At 43.2% G+C, this 21,156-nt stretch overlaps 1 protein-coding gene across 2 annotated transcripts; it reads right to left on the bottom strand.

The window, feature by feature from the left end:
• Positions 1-15,452: 15,452 nt before the first annotated feature.
• LOC124039386 (dual specificity protein phosphatase 26-like) lies at positions 15,453-18,686 on the bottom strand. 2 transcript variants are annotated; one of them, XM_046355349.1, is made up of 3 exons: positions 18,351-18,686; positions 17,831-17,914; positions 15,453-15,866 (listed from the first exon to the last, which is right to left on the bottom strand). In XM_046355349.1, exons 1-3 carry the CDS (start codon positions 18,352-18,354, stop codon positions 15,655-15,657), a joined length of 300 nt encoding a protein of 99 aa, XP_046211305.1. In that variant the 5' UTR covers positions 18,355-18,686; the 3' UTR covers positions 15,453-15,654. The 2 variants fall into 2 exon arrangements, 1 of the variants encoding a protein (XP_046211305.1); XR_006839560.1 differs by lacking the exon at positions 17,831-17,914.
• Positions 18,687-21,156: the final 2,470 nt, after the last annotated feature.

Genomic DNA, 21,156 nt, shown 5'->3' on the forward strand with positions numbered 1-21,156 from the left:
AGCACATACAGCACATACAGCACATACAGCACATACAGCACATACAGCACATACAGCACATATCAACACATACAGCACATACCAGCACATACAGCACATACCAGCACATACAGCACATACAGCACATACCAACACATACAGCACATACCAACACACACAGCTCATACCAACGCATACAGCACATACTAACACATACAACACATACCAACACACCCAGCACATACTAACATGTACCAGCACATACCAACACACACAGCACATACCAACACATACCAACACCCTCAGCACATACCAACACACTCAGCACATACCAACACACCCAGCACATACTAACACATACCAGCACATACTAACACGTACCAGCACATACCAACACACACAGCACATACCAACACATACAGCACATACTAACAAATACAGCACATACCAACACATACAGCACATACCAACACATACCAACACATACAGCACATACTAACAAATACAGCACATACCAGCACATACTAACACATACAGCACGTACTAACACATACAGCACGTACTAACACATACTAACCCATACCAACACACACAGCACATACTAACCCATACCAACACACACAGCACATACTATCCCATACCAACACAAACAGCACATTTAACACATACAACACATACCAACACATACAGCATATACCAACACATACTAACACATACAGCACAAACCACACATACCCACACATACAGCACATACCAACACATACAGCACATACCAACACATACAGCACATACCAACACACACAGCACATACCAGCACATACAGCACATACCAACACACACAGCACATACCAACACATACTAACACATACAGCACATATCAACACATACAGCACATACAGCACATATCAACACATACAGCACATATCAACACATACAGCACATACCAACACATGCAGCACATACCAACACATACCAGCACATACCAACACATACAGCACATATCAACACATACAGCACATACCAACACATACCAACACATACAGCACATACAGCACATACAGCACATACAGCACATATCAACACATACAGCACATACCAGCACATACAGCACATACCAGCACATACAGCACATACCAACACACACAGCTCATACCAACGCATACAGCACATACTAACACATACAACACATACCAACACACCCAGCACATACTAACACATATCAACACATACAGCACATACCAGCACATACAGCACATACCAGCACATACAGCACATACCAACACATACAGCACATACCAACACACACAGCTCATACCAACACACACAGCTCATACCAACGCATACAGCACATACTAACACATACAACACATACATCACATACCAACACATACCAGCACATACTAACACGTACCAGCACATACCAACACACACAGCACATACCAACACATACCAACACACTCAGCACATACCAACACACTCAGCACATACTAACACATACCAACACACCCAGCACATACTAACACATACCAGCACATACTAACACGTACCAGCACATACCAACACACACAGCACATACCAACACATACCAACACACTCAGCACATACCAACACACTCAGCACATACTAACACATACCAACACACCCAGCACATACTAACACATACCAGCACATACTAACACGTACCAGCACATACCAACACACACAGCACATACCACACATACCAACACACACAGCACATACCAACACACACAGCACATACCAGCACATACTAACAAATACAGCACATACCAACACATACAGCACATACCAACACATACCAACACATACAGCACATACTAACAAATACAGCACATACTAACACATACAGCACATACTAACACATACAGCACATACCAACACATACAGCACATACCAACATATACCACACATACCAACACAGACAGCATATACCACACATACCAACACACACAGCACATACCAACACACACAGCACATACCAGCACATACTAACAAATACAGCACATACCAACACATACAGCACATACCAAGACATACCAACACATACAGCACATACTAACAAATACAGCACATACTAACACATACAGCCCATACCAACACACACAGCACATACTAACCCATACCAACACACACAGCACATACTATCCCATACCAACACAAACAGCACATTTAACACATACAACACATACCAACACATACAGCATATACCAACACATACTAACACATACAGCACAAACCACACATACCCACACATACAGCACATACCAACACATACAGCACATACCAACACATACAGCACATACCAACACACACAGCACATACCAGCACATACAGCACATACCAACACACACAGCACATACCAACACATACTAACACATACAGCACATACCAACACATACAGCACATACAGCACATATCAACACATACAGCACATATCAACACATACAGCACATACCAACACATGCAGCACATACCAACACATACCAGCACATACCAACACATACAGCACATATCAACACATACAGCACATACCAACACATACCAACACATACAGCACATACAGCACATACAGCACATACAGCACATATCAACACATACAGCACATACCAGCACATACAGCACATACCAGCACATACAGCACATACCAACACACACAGCTCATACCAACGCATACAGCACATACTAACACATACAACACATACCAACACACCCAGCACATACTAACACATATCAACACATACAGCACATACCAGCACATACAGCACATACCAGCACATACAGCACATACCAACACATACAGCACATACCAACACACACAGCTCATACCAACACACACAGCTCATACCAACGCATACAGCACATACTAACACATACAACACATACATCACATACCAACACATACCAGCACATACTAACACGTACCAGCACATACCAACACACACAGCACATACCAACACATACCAACACACTCAGCACATACCAACACACTCAGCACATACTAACACATACCAACACACCCAGCACATACTAACACATACCAGCACATACTAACACGTACCAGCACATACCAACACACACAGCACATACCAACACATACCAACACACTCAGCACATACCAACACACTCAGCACATACTAACACATACCAACACACCCAGCACATACTAACACATACCAGCACATACTAACACGTACCAGCACATACCAACACACACAGCACATACCACACATACCAACACACACAGCACATACCAACACACACAGCACATACCAGCACATACTAACAAATACAGCACATACCAACACATACAGCACATACCAACACATACCAACACATACAGCACATACTAACAAATACAGCACATACTAACACATACAGCACATACTAACACATACAGCACATACCAACACATACAGCACATACCAACATATACCACACATACCAACACAGACAGCATATACCACACATACCAACACACACAGCACATACCAACACACACAGCACATACCAGCACATACTAACAAATACAGCACATACCAACACATACAGCACATACCAACACATACCAACACATACAGCACATACTAACAAATACAGCACATACTAACACATACAGCCCATACCAACACACACAGCACATACTAACCCATACCAACACACACAGCACATACTATCCCATACCAACACAAACAGCACATTTAACACATACAACACATACCAACACAAACAGCACATTTAACACATACAACACATACCAACACATACAGCATATACCAACACATACTAACACATACAGCACAAACCCAACACATACAGCACATACCAACACATACAGCACATACCAACACATACAGCACATACCAACACACACAGCACATACAGCACATACCAACACACACAGCACATACCAACACATACTAACACATACAGCACATACCAACACATACAGCACATACAGCACATATCAACACATACAGCACATATCAACACATACAGCACATACCAACACATGCAGCACATACCAACACATACCAGCACATACCAACACATACAGCACATATCAACACATACAGCACATACCAACACATACCAACACATACAGCACATACAGCACATACAGCACATATCAACACATACAGCACATACCAGCACATACAGCACATACCAGCACATACAGCACATACCAACACACACAGCTCATACCAACGCATACAGCACATACTAACACATACAACACATACCAACACACCCAGCACATACTAACACATATCAACACATACAGCACATACCAGCACATACAGCACATACCAGCACATACAGCACATACCAACACATACAGCACATACCAACACACACAGCTCATACCAACACACACAGCTCATACCAACGCATACAGCACATACTAACACATACAACACATACATCACATACCAACACATACCAGCACATACTAACACGTACCAGCACATACCAACACACACAGCACATACCAACACATACCAACACACTCAGCACATACCAACACACTCAGCACATACTAACACATACCAACACACCCAGCACATACTAACACATACCAGCACATACTAACACGTACCAGCACATACCAACACACACAGCACATACCAACACATACCAACACACTCAGCACATACCAACACACTCAGCACATACTAACACATACCAACACACCCAGCACATACTAACACATACCAGCACATACTAACACGTACCAGCACATACCAACACACACAGCACATACCACACATACCAACACACACAGCACATACCAACACACACAGCACATACCAGCACATACTAACAAATACAGCACATACCAACACATACAGCACATACCAACACATACCAACACATACAGCACATACTAACAAATACAGCACATACTAACACATACAGCACATACTAACACATACAGCACATACCAACACATACAGCACATACCAACATATACCACACATACCAACACAGACAGCATATACCACACATACCAACACACACAGCACATACCAACACATACAGCACATACTAACAAATACAGCACATACCAACACATACAGCACATACCAACATATACCAACACATACAGCACATACCAACAAATACAGCACATACCAGCACATACTAACACATACAGCACGTACTAACACATACTAACCCATACCAACACACACAGCACATACTAACCCATACCAACACACACAGCACATACTAACCCATACCAACACACACAGCACATACTATCCCATACCAACACACACAGCACATTTAACACATACAGCACATACTAACACATACAGCACATACTACAAATGTAGAAGCATCTTCTAAGTGGTAACAAGTAGATTACTTGTTGGTTATCACTGCATTGTCGGAACTAGAAGCAGCTCTACGCTCGAGACCTCCAGTGCGCCTCCACGGCCCAGTGTATCCGGTGCCTGCTCCATGCACCAGGCTTCCAGTGCGTCTCCCCAGTTCGGTGAGACCTGTTCCCGTTCCACGTACCAGGCCTTCAGTGTGTCTCCCCAGCCTGAGGCGCCACCTAAGCGTGGGGAGCCTCAAGCGGAGCGGGGTCTGCGTCACGCACCGGAGCCCCCACCCAGAGTAGATGCCCACCCGGACCCTCCCCTATAGGTTCAGGTTTGCGGCCGGAGTCTGCACCTTTGGGGGGGGGGGTGTACTGTCACGCCCTGACCTTTAGAGATCCATATTATTCTCAATGTTTGGTTAGGTCAGGGTGTGACTCAGGTGGGAAATTCTATCTTATCTGTTTCTTTGTTTTTGGCTGAGTGTGGTTACCAATCAGAGGCAGCTGTCTATCATTGTCTCTGATTGGGGATCATACTTAGGCAGCCCTTTTCCCCACCATTAGGTTGTGGGATCTTGTTTATGTTTAGTTACTGTTGCCCGACAGAACTGTGCTTTTTCGATTTCGATTTTGTTATTTTGTTTGAGTGTTTTTAAAGTTCAAATCATGAACACTTTCCACGCAGTGCCATGGTCTACTTTGTCTACCTCCAACGAGAGCCGTTACACGAGTGTTACTTTAGCAGTATGCTTAGGGTCATTGTCCTGCTGGATGGTGAACCTCTGTCCCAGTTTCACATCTCTGGAAGACTGAAACAGGTTTCCGTCAAGAATTTTCCAGCATTTAGCGCCATCCATCATTCCTTCAATTCTGACCAGTTTCCCAGTCCCTGCCGCTGAAAAACATCCCCACAGAATGATGCTGCCACCACCATGCTTCACTGTGTTCTCGGGTGATGAGAGGTGTTGGGTTTGTGCCAGACATAGTGTTTTCCTTGATGGCCAAAAAGCTCAATTTTAGTCTCATATAAGTCGTGGCTGAACGACTACAATATCAACATACAGCTGGCTGGTTATACAATGTACCGGCAGGATAGAACAGCAGCGTCTGGTAAGACAAGGGGCGGCAGTCTTATGTGTTTTTGGAAACAACAGCTGGTGCACGATATCTAAGGTAGTCTCAAGCTATTGCTTGTCTGAGGTAGAGTTTCTCATGATAAGCTGCAGAACACATTACCTACCGAGAGAGTTTTCATCTATATTCTTTGTAGCTGTTTACATACCACCACAGTCAGAGCCTGGCACCAAGATAGCATTGAATGAGCTGTATTCCGCCATAAGCAAACAAGAAAATGCTGATCCAGAGGCGGTGCTCCTCGTAGCCAGGGACTTTAATGCAGGGAAACTTAAATCAGTTTTACCTCATTTCTATCAGCATGTTAAATGTGCAACCAGAGGGAAAATAACTCTGGACCGTCTATACTCCACACACAGAGATGCGAGCTCTCCCTCGCCCTCCATTTTGGAAATATGACTATAATTCCACCCTCCTGATTCCTGCTTACAAGCAAAAATAAAAGCAGGAAGCACCAGTGACTAGATCAATAAAAAGGTGGTCAGATGAAGCAGATGCTAAGCTACAGCACTGTTTAGCTAGCACAAACTGGAATATGTTCTGGGATTCCTCAAATAGCATTGAGGAGTACACCACATCAGTCATTGGCTTCATCAATAAGTGCAACGATGACGTTGTCCCCACAGTGACTGTATGAACATACCCCAACCAGGAACCATGGATTACAGGCAGAATCCGCACTGAGCTAAAGGCTAGAGCTGCTGCTTTCAAGGAGGGGGATTCTAACCCGGAAGCTTATAAGAAATCATGTTATGCCCTTCGACGAACCATCATACATTGCTCTAACGCTCGACAGATGCGTCAGGGCCTGCAAACCATTACAGACTACAAAGGGAAGCACAGCCGAGAGCTGCCAAGTGACACGAGCCGACCGGACGAGCTAAACTACTTCTATACTGGCTTAGAGGCAAATAACACTGAAACATGTATGACAGCACCAGCTGTACTGGAAGACTGTGTGATCACACTCTCCGCTGCCGATGTGAGTTAGACCTTTAGACAGGTCAACATTAACAAGGCAGCAGGGACAGATGGATTACCAGGACGTGTACTGTGAGCATGCGCTGACCAACTAGCAAGTGTTTTCACTGACATTTTCAACCTCTCCCTGTCCGAGTCTGTAATACCAACATGTTTCAAGCAGACCACCATAGTGCCTGTGCACAAGAACACTAACTTAACCTGTCTAAATGACTACTGACACGTAGTACTCACGTTGGTAGCCATGAAGTGCTTTGAAAGGCTGGTCATGGCTCACATTTTTTTCCCACCTTTATTTAACTAGGTAGGCAAGTTCAAATCAAATCAAATTTTATTTGAGAACAAGTTCTCATTTACAATTGCGACCTGGCCAAGACAAAGTAAAGCAGTTCAACACATACAATGACAAAGAGTTACACATGGAGTAAAACAAACATACAGTCAATAATACAGTAGAAACAAGTCTATATACGATGTGAACAAATGAGGTGAGAAGGGAGGTAAAGGCAAAAAAAAGGCCATGGTGGCAAAGTAAATACAATATAGCAAGTAAAACACTGGAATGGAAGATTTGCAGTGGAAGAATGTGCAAAGTAGAAATAAAAATAATGGGGTGCAAACGAGCAAAATAAATAAATAAAATAAAATAAATACACTAGGGAAAGAGGTAGTTGTTTGGGCTAAATTATAGGTGGGCTATGTACAGGTGCAGTAATCTGTGAGCTGCTCTGACAGCTGGTGCTTAAAGCTAGTAAAGGAGATAAGTGTTTCCAGTTTCAGAGATTTTTGCAGTTTGTTCCAGTCATTAGCAGCAGATAACTGGAAGGAGAGGCAGCCAAAGAAAGAATTGGTTTTGGGGGTAACCAGAGAGATATACCTGCTGGAGCGCGTGCTACAGGTGGGTGATGCTATGGTGACCAGCGAGCTGAGAAAAGGGGGGACTTTACCTAGCAGGGTCTTGTAGATGACATGGAGCCAGTGGGTTTGGCGACGAGTATGAAGCGAGGGCCAACCAACGAGAACGTACAGGTCGCAATGGTGGGTAGTATATGGGGCTTTGGTGACAAAACGGATTGCACTGTGATAGACTGCATCCAGTTTGTTGAGTAGAGTGTTGGAGGCTATTTTATAGATGACATCACCGAAGTCGAGGATTGGTAGAATGGTCAGTTTTACAAGGGTATGTTTGGCAGCATGAGTGAAGGATGCTTTGTTGCGAAATAGGAAGCCAATTCTAGATTTAACTTTGGATTGGAGATGTTTCATGTGGGTCTGGAAGGAGAGTTTAGAGTCTAGCCAGACACCTAGGTATTTGTAGTTGTCCACGTATTCTAAGTCAGAGCCGTCCAGAGTAGTGATGTTGGACAGGCGGCAGGTGCAGGCAGCGATCGGTTGAAGAGCATGCATTTAGTTTTACTTGTATTTAAGAGCAATTGAAGGCCACGGAAGGAGAGTTGTATGTACATCAACACCATCATCCCAGAAAGCCTAGACCCACTTCAATTTGGATTCCGCACTAACAGATCCACAGATAATGCAATCTCTATTGCACTTCACACTGCCTGTTATGCAGGTGAATGAGGACCCAAAAGCGACTTGGCGAAAACAGAGTTTTTAATCCAGTAAAGTAACTTTACAATCAAAAGGCATAATTCTACTCGTAATGACGAGAACAGACTGGAGACTTGATCAAGAACTGCAGGTTGCCTCGGGAAGGCACTTGAACGTAGCAGACTCAGACACCTGCTCACCACGCAGCATCTGAGGGAAACACGACACGACAGGGCAATACATAGACACAGCACGGTGAACAATAGACAAGGATCCGACAGGGCAGGAACGGAAAACAAGGAGAGAAATAGGGACTCTAATCAGGGAAAAGGATCGGGAACAGGTGTGGGAAGACTAAATGATTGATTAGGGGAATAGGAACAGCTGGGAGCAGGAACGGAACGATAGAGAGAAGAGAGAGAGGAAGGGAGAGAGAAAAAGGGGAACGAACCTAAAAAGACCAGCAGGGGGAAAATGAACAGAGGGAAAAGCAAAATGACAAGACAATCTAAGACAAAACATGACACTGCCCTTTTCCACCTGGACAAAAGGAACACACGTGTGAGAATGCTATTCATTGACAACAGCTCAGCGTTCAACACCATAGTGCCCTGAAAGTTCCTCAATAAGTTAAGGACCCTGGGACTAAACACCTCCCTCTGCAACTGGATCCTGGACTTCCCGACGGGCCGCCCCCAGGTGGTAAGGATAGGTAACAACACATCCGCCACGCTGATCCTCAACACTGAGCCCCCTCAGGTTTGCGTGCTTAGCCCCCTCCTGTACTCCCTGTTCACTCATGACTGCACGGCCAGGCACAACTCCAGTGGTAGGCCTGATCACCGACATCAACGAGACAGCCTGTAGGGACGAGGTCAGCGACCTGGCCGTGTGGTGCCAGGACAACAACCTCTCCCTCAATGTGATCAAGACAAAGTAGATTGTGGACTACAGAAAAAAGAGGTCAGAGCACACCCCAATTCTCACCGACAGCGCTGCAGTGGAGCAGGATGAGAGCTTTAAGTTCATTGGCTATTGGTAAATAGCCCACCCATTTTCACCTACCTCATCCCCATACTATTTTTATTTATTTATTTTTCTGCTCTTTTGCACACCAGTATCTCTACCTGTACATGACCATGTGATCATTTATCACTCCAGTGTTAATCTGCAAAATTGTAATTATACACATTGTATATAGACTCCCCCTTTTTTTCTACTGTGTTATTGACTTGTTCATTGTTTACTCCATGTGTAACTCTGTGTTGTCTGTTCACACTTCTATGCTTTATCTTGGCCAGGTCGCAGTTGCAAATGAGAACTTGTTCTCAACTAGCCTACCTGGTTAAATAAAGGTGAAATAAATAAAAAAATTAATTGGCGTCCACATCAACAACAAACTAACAAACTAACTTGGTCCAAGCACACCATGACAGTCGTGAAGAGGGCACGACAAAACCTACTCCCCCCTCAGGAGACTTAAAAGATTTGGCATGGGTCCTCAGATTCTCAAAAGGTTCTACATCTGCACCATCGAGAGCATCCTGACTGGTTGCATCACTGCCTGGTATGGCAACTGCTCGGCCTCCGACCGCAAGGCACTACAAAGTGTAGTGCAAACTGCCCAGTACATCACTGATATGGAGGGTAGTATGTACGACTCAGTACATCACTGGGGCCAAGCTTCCTGCCGTCCAGGACCTCTATACCAGGCGGTGTAGGCCCTAAAAATTGTCAGACTCCAGCCACCCATGTCATACATGTACATACTACCTCAACTAACTGGTGCCCCCACAGATTGACTCTGTACCGGCACCCTGTATATATTGTTATTTTTTACTGCTGCTCTTTAAATACTTGTTACTTTTATCTCTTATTCTTATCTGTGTTTTTTGAAACTGCTCTGCTGGTTAGTGGCTCGTAAGTAAGCATTTCACTGTAAGGTCTACACCTGTTGTATTCGGCGCATGTGACTTATGAAATTTGATTTGATTTGAGTACGTCTCCTGTTTAGATCGTCCATATGGCCACTGGTCCCTGGTTTGGTCCACGTCTGCCTCTCAGAGCCCTCCAAACAGTTGTCTGTGCTGCTGCCCCAGGGCTTGTCTTGCTGTCTGGGTGGTGCTGGTGATGGTGGTGGAATGGAATCTCCTGTTGGTGGTAGACCTCCTACTTAGTCTGCTATTGGACTCAGACATTGGCATTTTTTTATTAGAGATTCCAATATGATATGATAGAGTACGGCACAATACTATTCGATAAAACACAAACTATATTTATCCACCTGTTACATCCATCTGCTCTGCCCTCAAGCCCATTCATAAACAACACAAAAAACACATATTTTGAGATCAGCACTTCAAATCCTTTGGTCTGGGGTAGAATATGTATTCATTGTATGTATAACTAATCAGGAAGTCCAGATAAAAGTGCCATACAGTTTACAATAACTTGTCTTTAATACAGTAACTCTCAAATAAAACACATTTCTTTCCTCAGAATCAGTATTCTATGTATACAGTATTATACAGTATAACTAATACTGTATAATATATAAAATATATCCCTTTTTTTCCCCCTTCAAACGAGAGCAACATTTACACACTGGGAATGCGAAAAGCCTCATATATTATTCATACTGTATATATTTGCGTTTGTTTAGCTGCTATTGTTATTCTGCTCTCGGCATTGGCTAGAGATCAGACTTATTTATCCTTTGTTATTTATCTTATTTATCCTAGTCATTGTCATTGTAAGTAAACCATTAGCAATGCAGCTACAGCTGATTATTTTAATTACAGTTTTAATTACAGTTGGGGTGTAGAGATTGAATGTGATGCTCAGTGGTGGAGAATTATTGTCATGTCTGTGGGGACGAGTCATTGAGACCAAATCTGTTTCTGTGACCTTTCGTAAAAGAGGCCTGGAGTAGCATATGGAAGTGCACTGCAACATTTTGATAGCTTTATCCATGAGAGAGAGAGAGAGACTGTAGAATGTTGTTTTGACAGTAATTATACAATAAAACATGTATTCGTTATTTGCAGTATATGGCAATGCACTCTTGGTGATTTTTTTTTTTAGGCATAAACAGTAAGTTATACTGTAAATTCCAAACAAACTTTGGTTTAACAGTACTTTACTGTAACCCCACAGCATTTGGGCCTCCCAACTGTGCACTTAGTGCAAGAGGTGTGTTCCTGGCTCCTTAACATATTTTGAGGCAGTTAAAGAGGCTAAATTTGTGACGCCCGTGAGCGAGAGTCCTGTGCCAATTAAACTGATTGGTCGTAGCAGTGTTTCTACACGTAAATGTGTATAGGGGACAGATTGGAGTGGTGGCAAGTGTCACTATTTGCCACGTCCGTTGGCCTGTTTTATCCTGTATTCACTGCCAGCGAGGGAGCCTTTGTTAAGGCCTCTTGAAGTGAAAGTGGTATTACACCTTTTATACGGTAAAATACTGTAAAAAAAGAAAATCTCTTCTCCCACTTAGTTGTTTGTAAGTTACAGTAAAAACAACTGGAAAGGTTTAATGGTGTCACTAAAGTCTCTGCACAAGAACAACACAATGTGCTTTATACAATCTTCTTCTTCTTCTTCATTTATCTATAAGTACATATCCTCTTCTCAAGTCAGGGGCAAAAAGCTGATTTCCATGGTGTTCATGTTGAGCTGCAGCTCTGCTCTATACTGAACAAAAATATAAACGCAACATGTAAAGTGTTGGTTCCATGTTTCATGAGCTGAAAAGAAAATGAGCTGAAAATAACATTTTTCTATACGCACAAATAGCTTATTTCTCTCCAATTTTGTGAACACATTTGTTTACATCCCTGTTAGTGAGCTATTTCCTTTGGCAAGATAATCCATCTACCTGACCGGTGTGGAATATTAAGAAACAGTTTAAATAGCATGATCATTACACAGGTGTACCTTGTGCTGAGGACAATCTCTTTGTTAGACGCGATGTGGGTGAAGGTATAATCTCCACATGTCTATTTCCCACCGTGAAGCATGGAGGAGGAGGTGTGATGGTGTGGAGGTGCTTTGCTGGTGACACTGTCTGTGATGGTGCTGCCTCAGATGACCTGTCTTCCGCAATCACTTTGACCTCAACCAAATGAGATGGCTTGGGATGAGTCGGACCGCAGAGTGAAGGATATGTGAACTCCTTGAAGACTGTTGGAAAAGCATTCCAGGTGAAGCTGGTTGAGAGAATGCCAAGAGTGTGCAAAGCTGTCATCAAGGGAAAGGGTGGCTATTTGAAGAATCTCAAATATAAAATATATTTTCATTTAACACTTTTTTGGTTACTACATAATTCCATATGTGTTATTTTGTCGTTTTGATGTCTTCACTATTATCCTACAATGTAGAAAATAGTCAAACTAAAGAAAAACCCTTGAATGGGTAGTTCTAAAACCTTTGACTGGTAATGTAAATACTGTATTCGATTCTACTGTATTTTAGTCAATGCCACTCCGACATTGCTCAATCTAATATTTGTATATTTATTAATTCCGTTATTTTACTTTTAGATGTGTGTGAATTGTTAGATACTAATGCACTGTTTGAGCTAGGAACACAAGCATTTCGCTACACCCACAATAAAATCTGTTAAATATGCATATGTGACCAATAAAATGTGATTTTATTTTATTTGGTAGTAAGTGCCAGGTGCACCGGTGTGAATGTGTCAAGAACTGCAACACTGCTGGGTTTTTTACGCTCAACAGTTTCCCATGTATCAAAAATGGTCCAACACCCAAAGGACTTCCAGCCAACATGACATAACTGTGGGAAGCATTGGAGTCCACATGGGCCAGCATCCCTGTGGAACGCTTTAGACACCTTGTAGAGTCCACATGGGCCAGCATCCCTGTGGAACGCTTTACACCTTGTAGAGTCCACATGGGCCAGCATCCCTGTGGAACGCTTTAGACACCTTGTAGAGTCCACATGGGCCAGCATCCCTGTGGAACGCTTTACACCTTGTAGAGTCCACATGGGCCAGCATCCCTGTGGAACGCTTTAGACACCTTGTAGAGTCAACATGGGCCAGCATCCCTGTGGAACGCTTTAGACACCTTGTAGAGTCCACATGGGCCAGCGTCCCTGTGGAATGCTTTAGACACCTTGTAGAGTCAACATGGGCCAGCATCCCTGTGGAACGCTTTAGACACCTTGTAGAGTCCACATGGGCCAGCGTCCCTGTGGAATGCTTTAGACACCTTGTAGTGTCCCTGTGTAATGCTTTAGACACCTTGTAGTGTCCACATGGGCCAGCATCCCTGTGGAACGCCTTCGACACCTTGTAGAATCCACATGGGCCAGCGTCCCTGTGGAACACTTTAGACACCTTGTAGAGTCAACATGGGCCAGCATCCCTGTGGAACGCTTTAGACACCTTGTAGAGTCAACATGGGCCAGCATCCCTGTGGAACGCTTTAGACACCTTGTAGAGTCAACATGGGCCAGCGTCCCTGTGGAATGCTTTAGACACCTTGTAGTGTCCCTGTGGAACGCCTTCGACACCTTGTAGAATCCACATGGGCCAGCATCCCTGTGGAACGCTTTAGACACCTTGTAGAGTCAACATGGGCCAGCATCCCTGTGGAACACTTTCAACACCTTGTAGAGTCCACATGGGCCAGCGTCCCTGTGGAACGCTTTAGACACCTTGTAGAGTCCACATGGGCCAGCATCCCTGTGGAACGCTTTAGACACCTTGTAGAGTCCACATGGGCCAGCGTCCCTGTGGAATGCTTTAGACACCTTGTAGAGTCCCTGTGTAATGCTTTAGACACCTTGTAGAGTCCACATGGGCCAGCATCCCTGTGGAATGCTTTAGACACCTTGTAGAGTCCATGCCCCGACGAACTGAGGCTGTTCTGAGGGCAAAATGGAGTGCAACTCAATATTAGGATGGTGTTCCGAATGCTTTGTACACTCTAGTGTATATCCAAATTGATATTGTACAGAGATGAGTTATTCTTCTAACTAACTACTTACACATGAAACATATTAGAATCTCATTTTAACCGGAGCTCTTGTACATGTATTTTAACAGCACAACTGGCTGTAGGTAGTAGACATCTGCCTTAACTCTTTCTTTCTATTTTTACACCGGAATGACCTCGGCTCAGAATAATTCTGGCATCTCTTCTGCATACCCCCAAGGTTATGTGAGCTACCAGTAGGTATGGAGAGTGGGAGTGGACACACGGTTTGGTTTTTGCCGGCAGCGTCAAAATAGTTTTAGAGATACTGCTCGTGTCTTCTGTGTTGATATTTCCTTAACAGAATGTTCCTTCACTGTGTGGACACAGCCATTGTCTGAGCTCTGTTTACCATTGACCTCGTTTGATGGCACTGCTGAAAATATACCACATCCATACATATGTTCATAATGCCAATAACAGTCTGCTCTTTCAAATGAATTATAAATCCCCCCAAAATTTTGCAACATATTTTATTCAACATACTGTATGTAGGTGAGGTATACTTGTTTGTTTTAGGTAGTTTGTGCACTAGAAAGGGATTTGACATAGATTCATTCCCACTTGATTTGAAAATCAACTTCCTCTTTTCATGCTTCTTCGTTGTGCACTGATACAAATATTAACTTGTGAGGTTTGGTCTGTTTTGCTGTGTTCTGATCTCTACAGAATCAGACAGGTTTTCTGTTTTCTCTCCAGCTGAAGGTCTAGGTCCAGCAGCAGAGCCAGGAAGTTCCTGTTAGGGTAAATGGCTCTTTTCTGGATTACTTTCTGAAGAGCACAATGGAGGGGGATGTGACAATACAACATGAGGTACGCCAACACCAAGGTAGACGATCTGCTCATACCCATAATGCAATGGACGAGAATCTTCCCTGGAGAGGAGAGAAGAGGAGAGAGGAGAATTGTTTGTTTTTATATATTTAACTTTTATTTATCCAGGCGGGTCAATTAAGAACTAATTGTTATTAATATCATACATGACTGCCTGCCTTTCTGTTCCTTTCAGACATCTACAAATAGTTTCCATAATTCATTGCCTTTGATCATTTAAGTTGCCTTTGTAGAGAGAGAGAGAGAGCTTGGCTGTCACATCATTCCAATGTTGCCTGTCCTCTGGTGGTGAGGCTCTCTGAGAGGATCCATGGTTAGACTTTATAAAGTTCTGCAAGGTAAGATTTCTTATTCTTCGTTGTGTGGATTGGAAGTAGTTACTGTATAACTAACTATTCAATGTACTTTACAGGGACAGGCTTGGGTACTGTGGGAATGGGTTGAGGTCGGTGCTATTCAGGGACAGAGTGGTGTACTGTGGGAAGGAGTTGAGGTCAGTGCTATTCAGGGACAGAGTGGTGTACTGTGGGAATGGGTTGAGGTCGGTGCTATTCAGGGACAGAGTGGTGTATTCTGGGAAGGAGTTGAGGTCTGTGCTATTCAGGGACAGAGTGGTGTATTCTGGGAAGGAGTTGAGGTCGGTGCTATATAGGGACAGAGTGGTGTATTCTGGGAATGAGTTCAGGTCGGTGCTATATAGGGACAGAGTGGTGTATTCTGGGAATGAGTTGAGGTCGGTGCTATATAGGGACAGAGTGGTGTACTGTGGGAAGGAGTTGAGGTCGGTGCTATATAGGGACAGAGTGGTGTACTGTGGGAAGGAGTTGAGGTCGGTGCTATATAGGGACAGAGTGGTGTACTGTGGGAATGGGTTGAGGTCGGTGCTATATTGGGACAGAGTGGTGTACTGTGGGAATGGGTTGAGGTCGGTGCTATATAGGGACAGAGTGGTGTATTCTGGGAAGGAGTTGAGGTCGGTGCTATATAGGGACAGAGTGGTGTATTCTGGGAAGGAGTTGAGGTCGGTGTAGGGACTGGTGCTGTGGGAAGGAGTTATCGGTGCTATATAGGGACAGAGTGGTGTATTCTGGGAAGGAGTTGAGGTCGGTGCTATATAGGGACAGAGTGGTGGGAAGGAGTATTCTGGGAATGGGAAGGAGTTGAGGTCGGTGCTATATAGGGACAGAGTGGGACAGTTGAGTGGTGTCAGGGACAGAGTGGTGTCTGGGAATGAGTTAGGGAGTGGTGGTCTGTGGGAAGGAGTTGAGGGTGCTATATAGGGACAGAGTGGTGTAGGGACTGTGGGAATGGGTTGAGGTCGGTGCTATATAGGGACAGAGTGGTGTACTGTGGGAATGGGTTGAGGTCGGTCAGAGTGGTGCTATTCAGGGACAGAGTGGTGTACTGTGGGAATGGGTTGAGGTCGGTGCTATTCAGGGACAGAGTGGTGTACTGTGGGAATGGGTTGAGGTCGGTGCTATATAGGGACAGAGTGGTGTACTGTGGGAATGGGTTGAGGTCGGTGCTATTCAGGGACAGAGTGGTGTACTGTGGGAATGGGTTGAGGTCGGTGCTATTCAGGGACAGAGTGGTGTACTGTGGGAATGGGTTGAGGTCGGTGCTATTCAGGGACAGAGTGGTGTACTGTGGGAATGGGTTGAGGTCGGTGCTATATAGGGACAGAGTGGTGTACTGTGGGAATGGGTTGAGGTCGGTGCTATTCAGGGACAGAGTGGTGTATTCTGGGAATGGGTTGAGGTCGGTGCTTTTGTAAAGACCAAATGTCAGCCTAACAGATGAAATGTGTCAACTTCAAATTATATTTTTTGCTGTTCATGCATGTAAATATATTCTATATAAAATTACAGAACCCAAAATATAAGCTTGTTTAACACCAATGTTTGTAAACATTGGAAATGTAAACAAACAAACAGGGCCAGGCAAAACACTTTGTTATAGTTTCCACTGCTGATTGGCCCTACTTGACTTAGAATAGGAGTCTTACCATCTGGTTGTTTCAATGCTTTGTGAATGAAATCAGCTGCGGGCTTGAAGTAAACATCCAGATCAAAGTGAGTCGAGTCCTCTGCTGGAATACCATAATAAACAAAGCTGTTGCCATAAAATCTGTGGTCCCCTATGCTGCCTCGCTTGGCATGAGCAGCGTTTAAACCATGAGTGGCGCCTAACTTCTATAAGGTACTCCTGTTTTGGGCAATTGCCCTGGTAAGACAAAGAGAGAGAAGGTGGTGAGACTGAACTATTGTAAATGTAGTGCAGCACTGGCTATATTAGTTTGTCAAATAGTTTTCAACTCGTCAGAAACTGTACCAACGATAAACAATACTTCTGTTGAATTACATTAGATGTTTGCAGTAGCCTGTGATATGACCTTGGGTTATACTTGATCGTGACATCGACATAGAATTTATCATAACTGCATGAGTATTTTTATCTACAAATGCTTGAACTATAAACTAAGCGTAATGCGGTTTAGATGAATAATTATTCAAATGAATACTTACACATTTCCTATGAATATGTTCGGCCAAACCTCATTTATCTGGGTCAACCGCAACGTGCAAGAATCCAAAATCTTTTCCAAGTCCTTCACAGACAGGTACTCTTTCCTGGGTTCTTTTTTGTTCTTCCGGAATGACATTATTCCAATTCCAAATTCCCCTCAAATTACAAATGAATGACTAGGCTACTACTCAATGTTTTCAGTGTGTTAAAGCAGCAGTACACTCTATACTCCCACTTCAGCTGATAGGTGTGAGCTGGCGTTTGTTTACCCTCACTGGGACAGTTACCAGGATCACAAACTGGCGGCTGTGACTGTGTCCTTTCACACCACCCCGGGTGTGTGTCCGAGAATGGCACCCGATTGCCTATGACTACTTTTGATCAGAAACCTATGGGCCCTTGGGGCGGCAGCGTAGCCTAGTGGTTAGAGCGTTGAACTAGTAACCGGAAGGTTGCAAGTTCAAACCCCCCGAGCTGACAAGGTACAAATCTGTTGTTCTGCCCTTGAACAGGCAGTTAACCCACTGTTCCTAGGCCATCATTGAAAATAAGAATTTGTTCTTAACTGACTTGCCTAGTTAAATAAAGGTAAAATAAATAAAAATTGGTCAGAAGTAAAGCAGTATACAGGGAATAGTGTGTCGTTTGGGACAAAGATCCTTAATTTAATAAACCACAAACAGAGCACCTGACGGGCATGTTAAACATGAACAGTATACTGTAGAGTAGATTTAAAATTATTTTATTTGTCCACTTTCATGTCCAACCGAAATTTGACTCCCACTTGATCCCAACCTCCGAAAGACACACACATATTAGAGAGGTTGGAGCCGCCACACTGGGTGGATCCACCTGAATCCTCTCCGAATAGCAGCACTGTAGAAACTATTACACTCCTGACGCTTGATGTCAAACAAAGTGTAGTTCTGCCCTACGACATAGTTGTCTCCCTCTTCTCCTCTTCCAGATGAATAGCAGCGACATTTCTTACCCCCCCACCCTCCGGTTGCAGTTTGCATCCAACCAGATTTTTCCCGTAAGATCCAGGATTCGAAATGGCAACTCTCCGTTTGTTGGCTCACGTCCTTATCCACTAGCCAATCAATTTAGAACATTTCTGACATGCCTTTTTTCTGGATTTGTTTTGGTTGTTATTCTGTCTCTCACTGTTCAAATAAATCATTAAAATTATAGACTAATCAATTCCTTGCCAGTGGGCAAACGTACAAAATCAGCAGGGGATCAAATAACCTTTTTTCCCCTCACTGTACCTGCACACGTTTGTCCACTCTAAAGTAATTCTAGCATCCAAATCCAATCCATTTGATGACTGGATACACATCTGTTATAAAACACCAAAAAAAATGACATTCGGCCATTGTCATTAGACCATTGTAATTAGGCCATTGACATTAGGCCATTGTCATTAGGCCATTGTCATTAGACCATTGTCATTAGGCCATTGTCATTAGGCCATTGTCATTAGGCCATTGTCATTAGGCCATTGTCATTAGGCCATTGTCATTAGGCCATTGTCATTAGGCCATTGTCATTAGGCCATTGTCATTAGGCCATTGTCATTAGGCCATTGTCATTAGGCCATTGTCATTAGGCCATTGTCATTAGACCATTGTCATTAGACCTACACTCTTGTTGCCCAAATTAATTGGACCTTTTTTGTAAAAAGAAAAGTAAAAGACACCTGAAAAGGGCTGAAATATGGGACCGTCCCGGGTGCAATAAGTCCAAGTAACAGATTGGAATAGTTTAGAAAAATGTATGTTATTTATATTTAAGTAGCATTAGATTGATTAATTAATCAATCAATGTACGTGCAAAAACATTGATATTGAAACAAACAATTGTAAAAATCAACGTGCAATAGAGTATGCTGGAAAATATGATAATGGTTCAACTCTGGTTATTAACCAACACTGAGTGTTAATTTAACATTTTACAGTGTTAATTTACCTATTGAATAATCACTAGAAATTGTTATACTGAAAACAATCTACACTAGTTAACACTGGCCAATGTCCTGCGTGCTATGAAAGGGACACATCTGCAGGCTTCCGGAACCTTTCAAGAACCTTTTAGAATTAAGAAGCATTCTAAACGGAACCCAACACGTTTAACTCAAAGGTTCTTTATCAGGCAAGAGTTCTCCAAGGAACCATACGAGCTGAGGAAGAATCATTTAACAACGATGACTTTTTAAAGTGTACTTACTACATACAAATCAAATACAAGTGTATTTGTCATATGCACAGGATACAGTGTAGTGTAATATACAGTACAATGAAATGCTTACTTGCAGACTCTTCTGTCAAACAATGCAACAGCTGTACATGATATTCAATAGAACACATTTAGAAAGACAAGAACACGCATACAGTCTGGTATAAATGGTTCTCATGAGACATCAGCTATCTTTCCTTTTCATTTTCTGGTGTTGTAGGATGGTAATTAGCCTAGTTGAGGCTTTGGGCCTATGTATAGTAACGAGAACAGGTGCTGTTCCTTCGCCTCAGTCTAAAATTAAGATTACCTGATTGATGTCTGTTTGTGTAATTGAACTTAGACCTATGTCTTAAATCTTACATGTGTCTTGCAACTTTACATAGAGCTAATGTTGGCTACAGTGACTCACCTCATCTAAATCTATTCTACATTATGCAACCTGGACTCAGGCTTCGATGTAACAAAGTAAATGTAAATCCACCAAATGGTATGTGATATGTTACATCTCGTATGGTATGTATTAATTTGTGGGTGTCATCAACCATTTTGTAAATGTTACAAATG

The sequence above is a fragment of the Oncorhynchus gorbuscha genome, linkage group LG07 (assembly GCF_021184085.1).
Source record: "Oncorhynchus gorbuscha isolate QuinsamMale2020 ecotype Even-year linkage group LG07, OgorEven_v1.0, whole genome shotgun sequence".
NCBI lineage: Eukaryota > Metazoa > Chordata > Actinopteri > Salmoniformes > Salmonidae > Oncorhynchus > Oncorhynchus gorbuscha.

What these genes read in the sequence shown, in the direction of transcription:
- LOC124039386 (XM_046355349.1), bottom strand. An exon ending in AGCATTGAAACAACCAGATG is followed by an intron (nt 15,867 to 17,830) that starts GTAAGACTCCTA and finishes TCTCCTCTCCAG; the next exon opens with GGAAGATTCTCGTCCATTGC.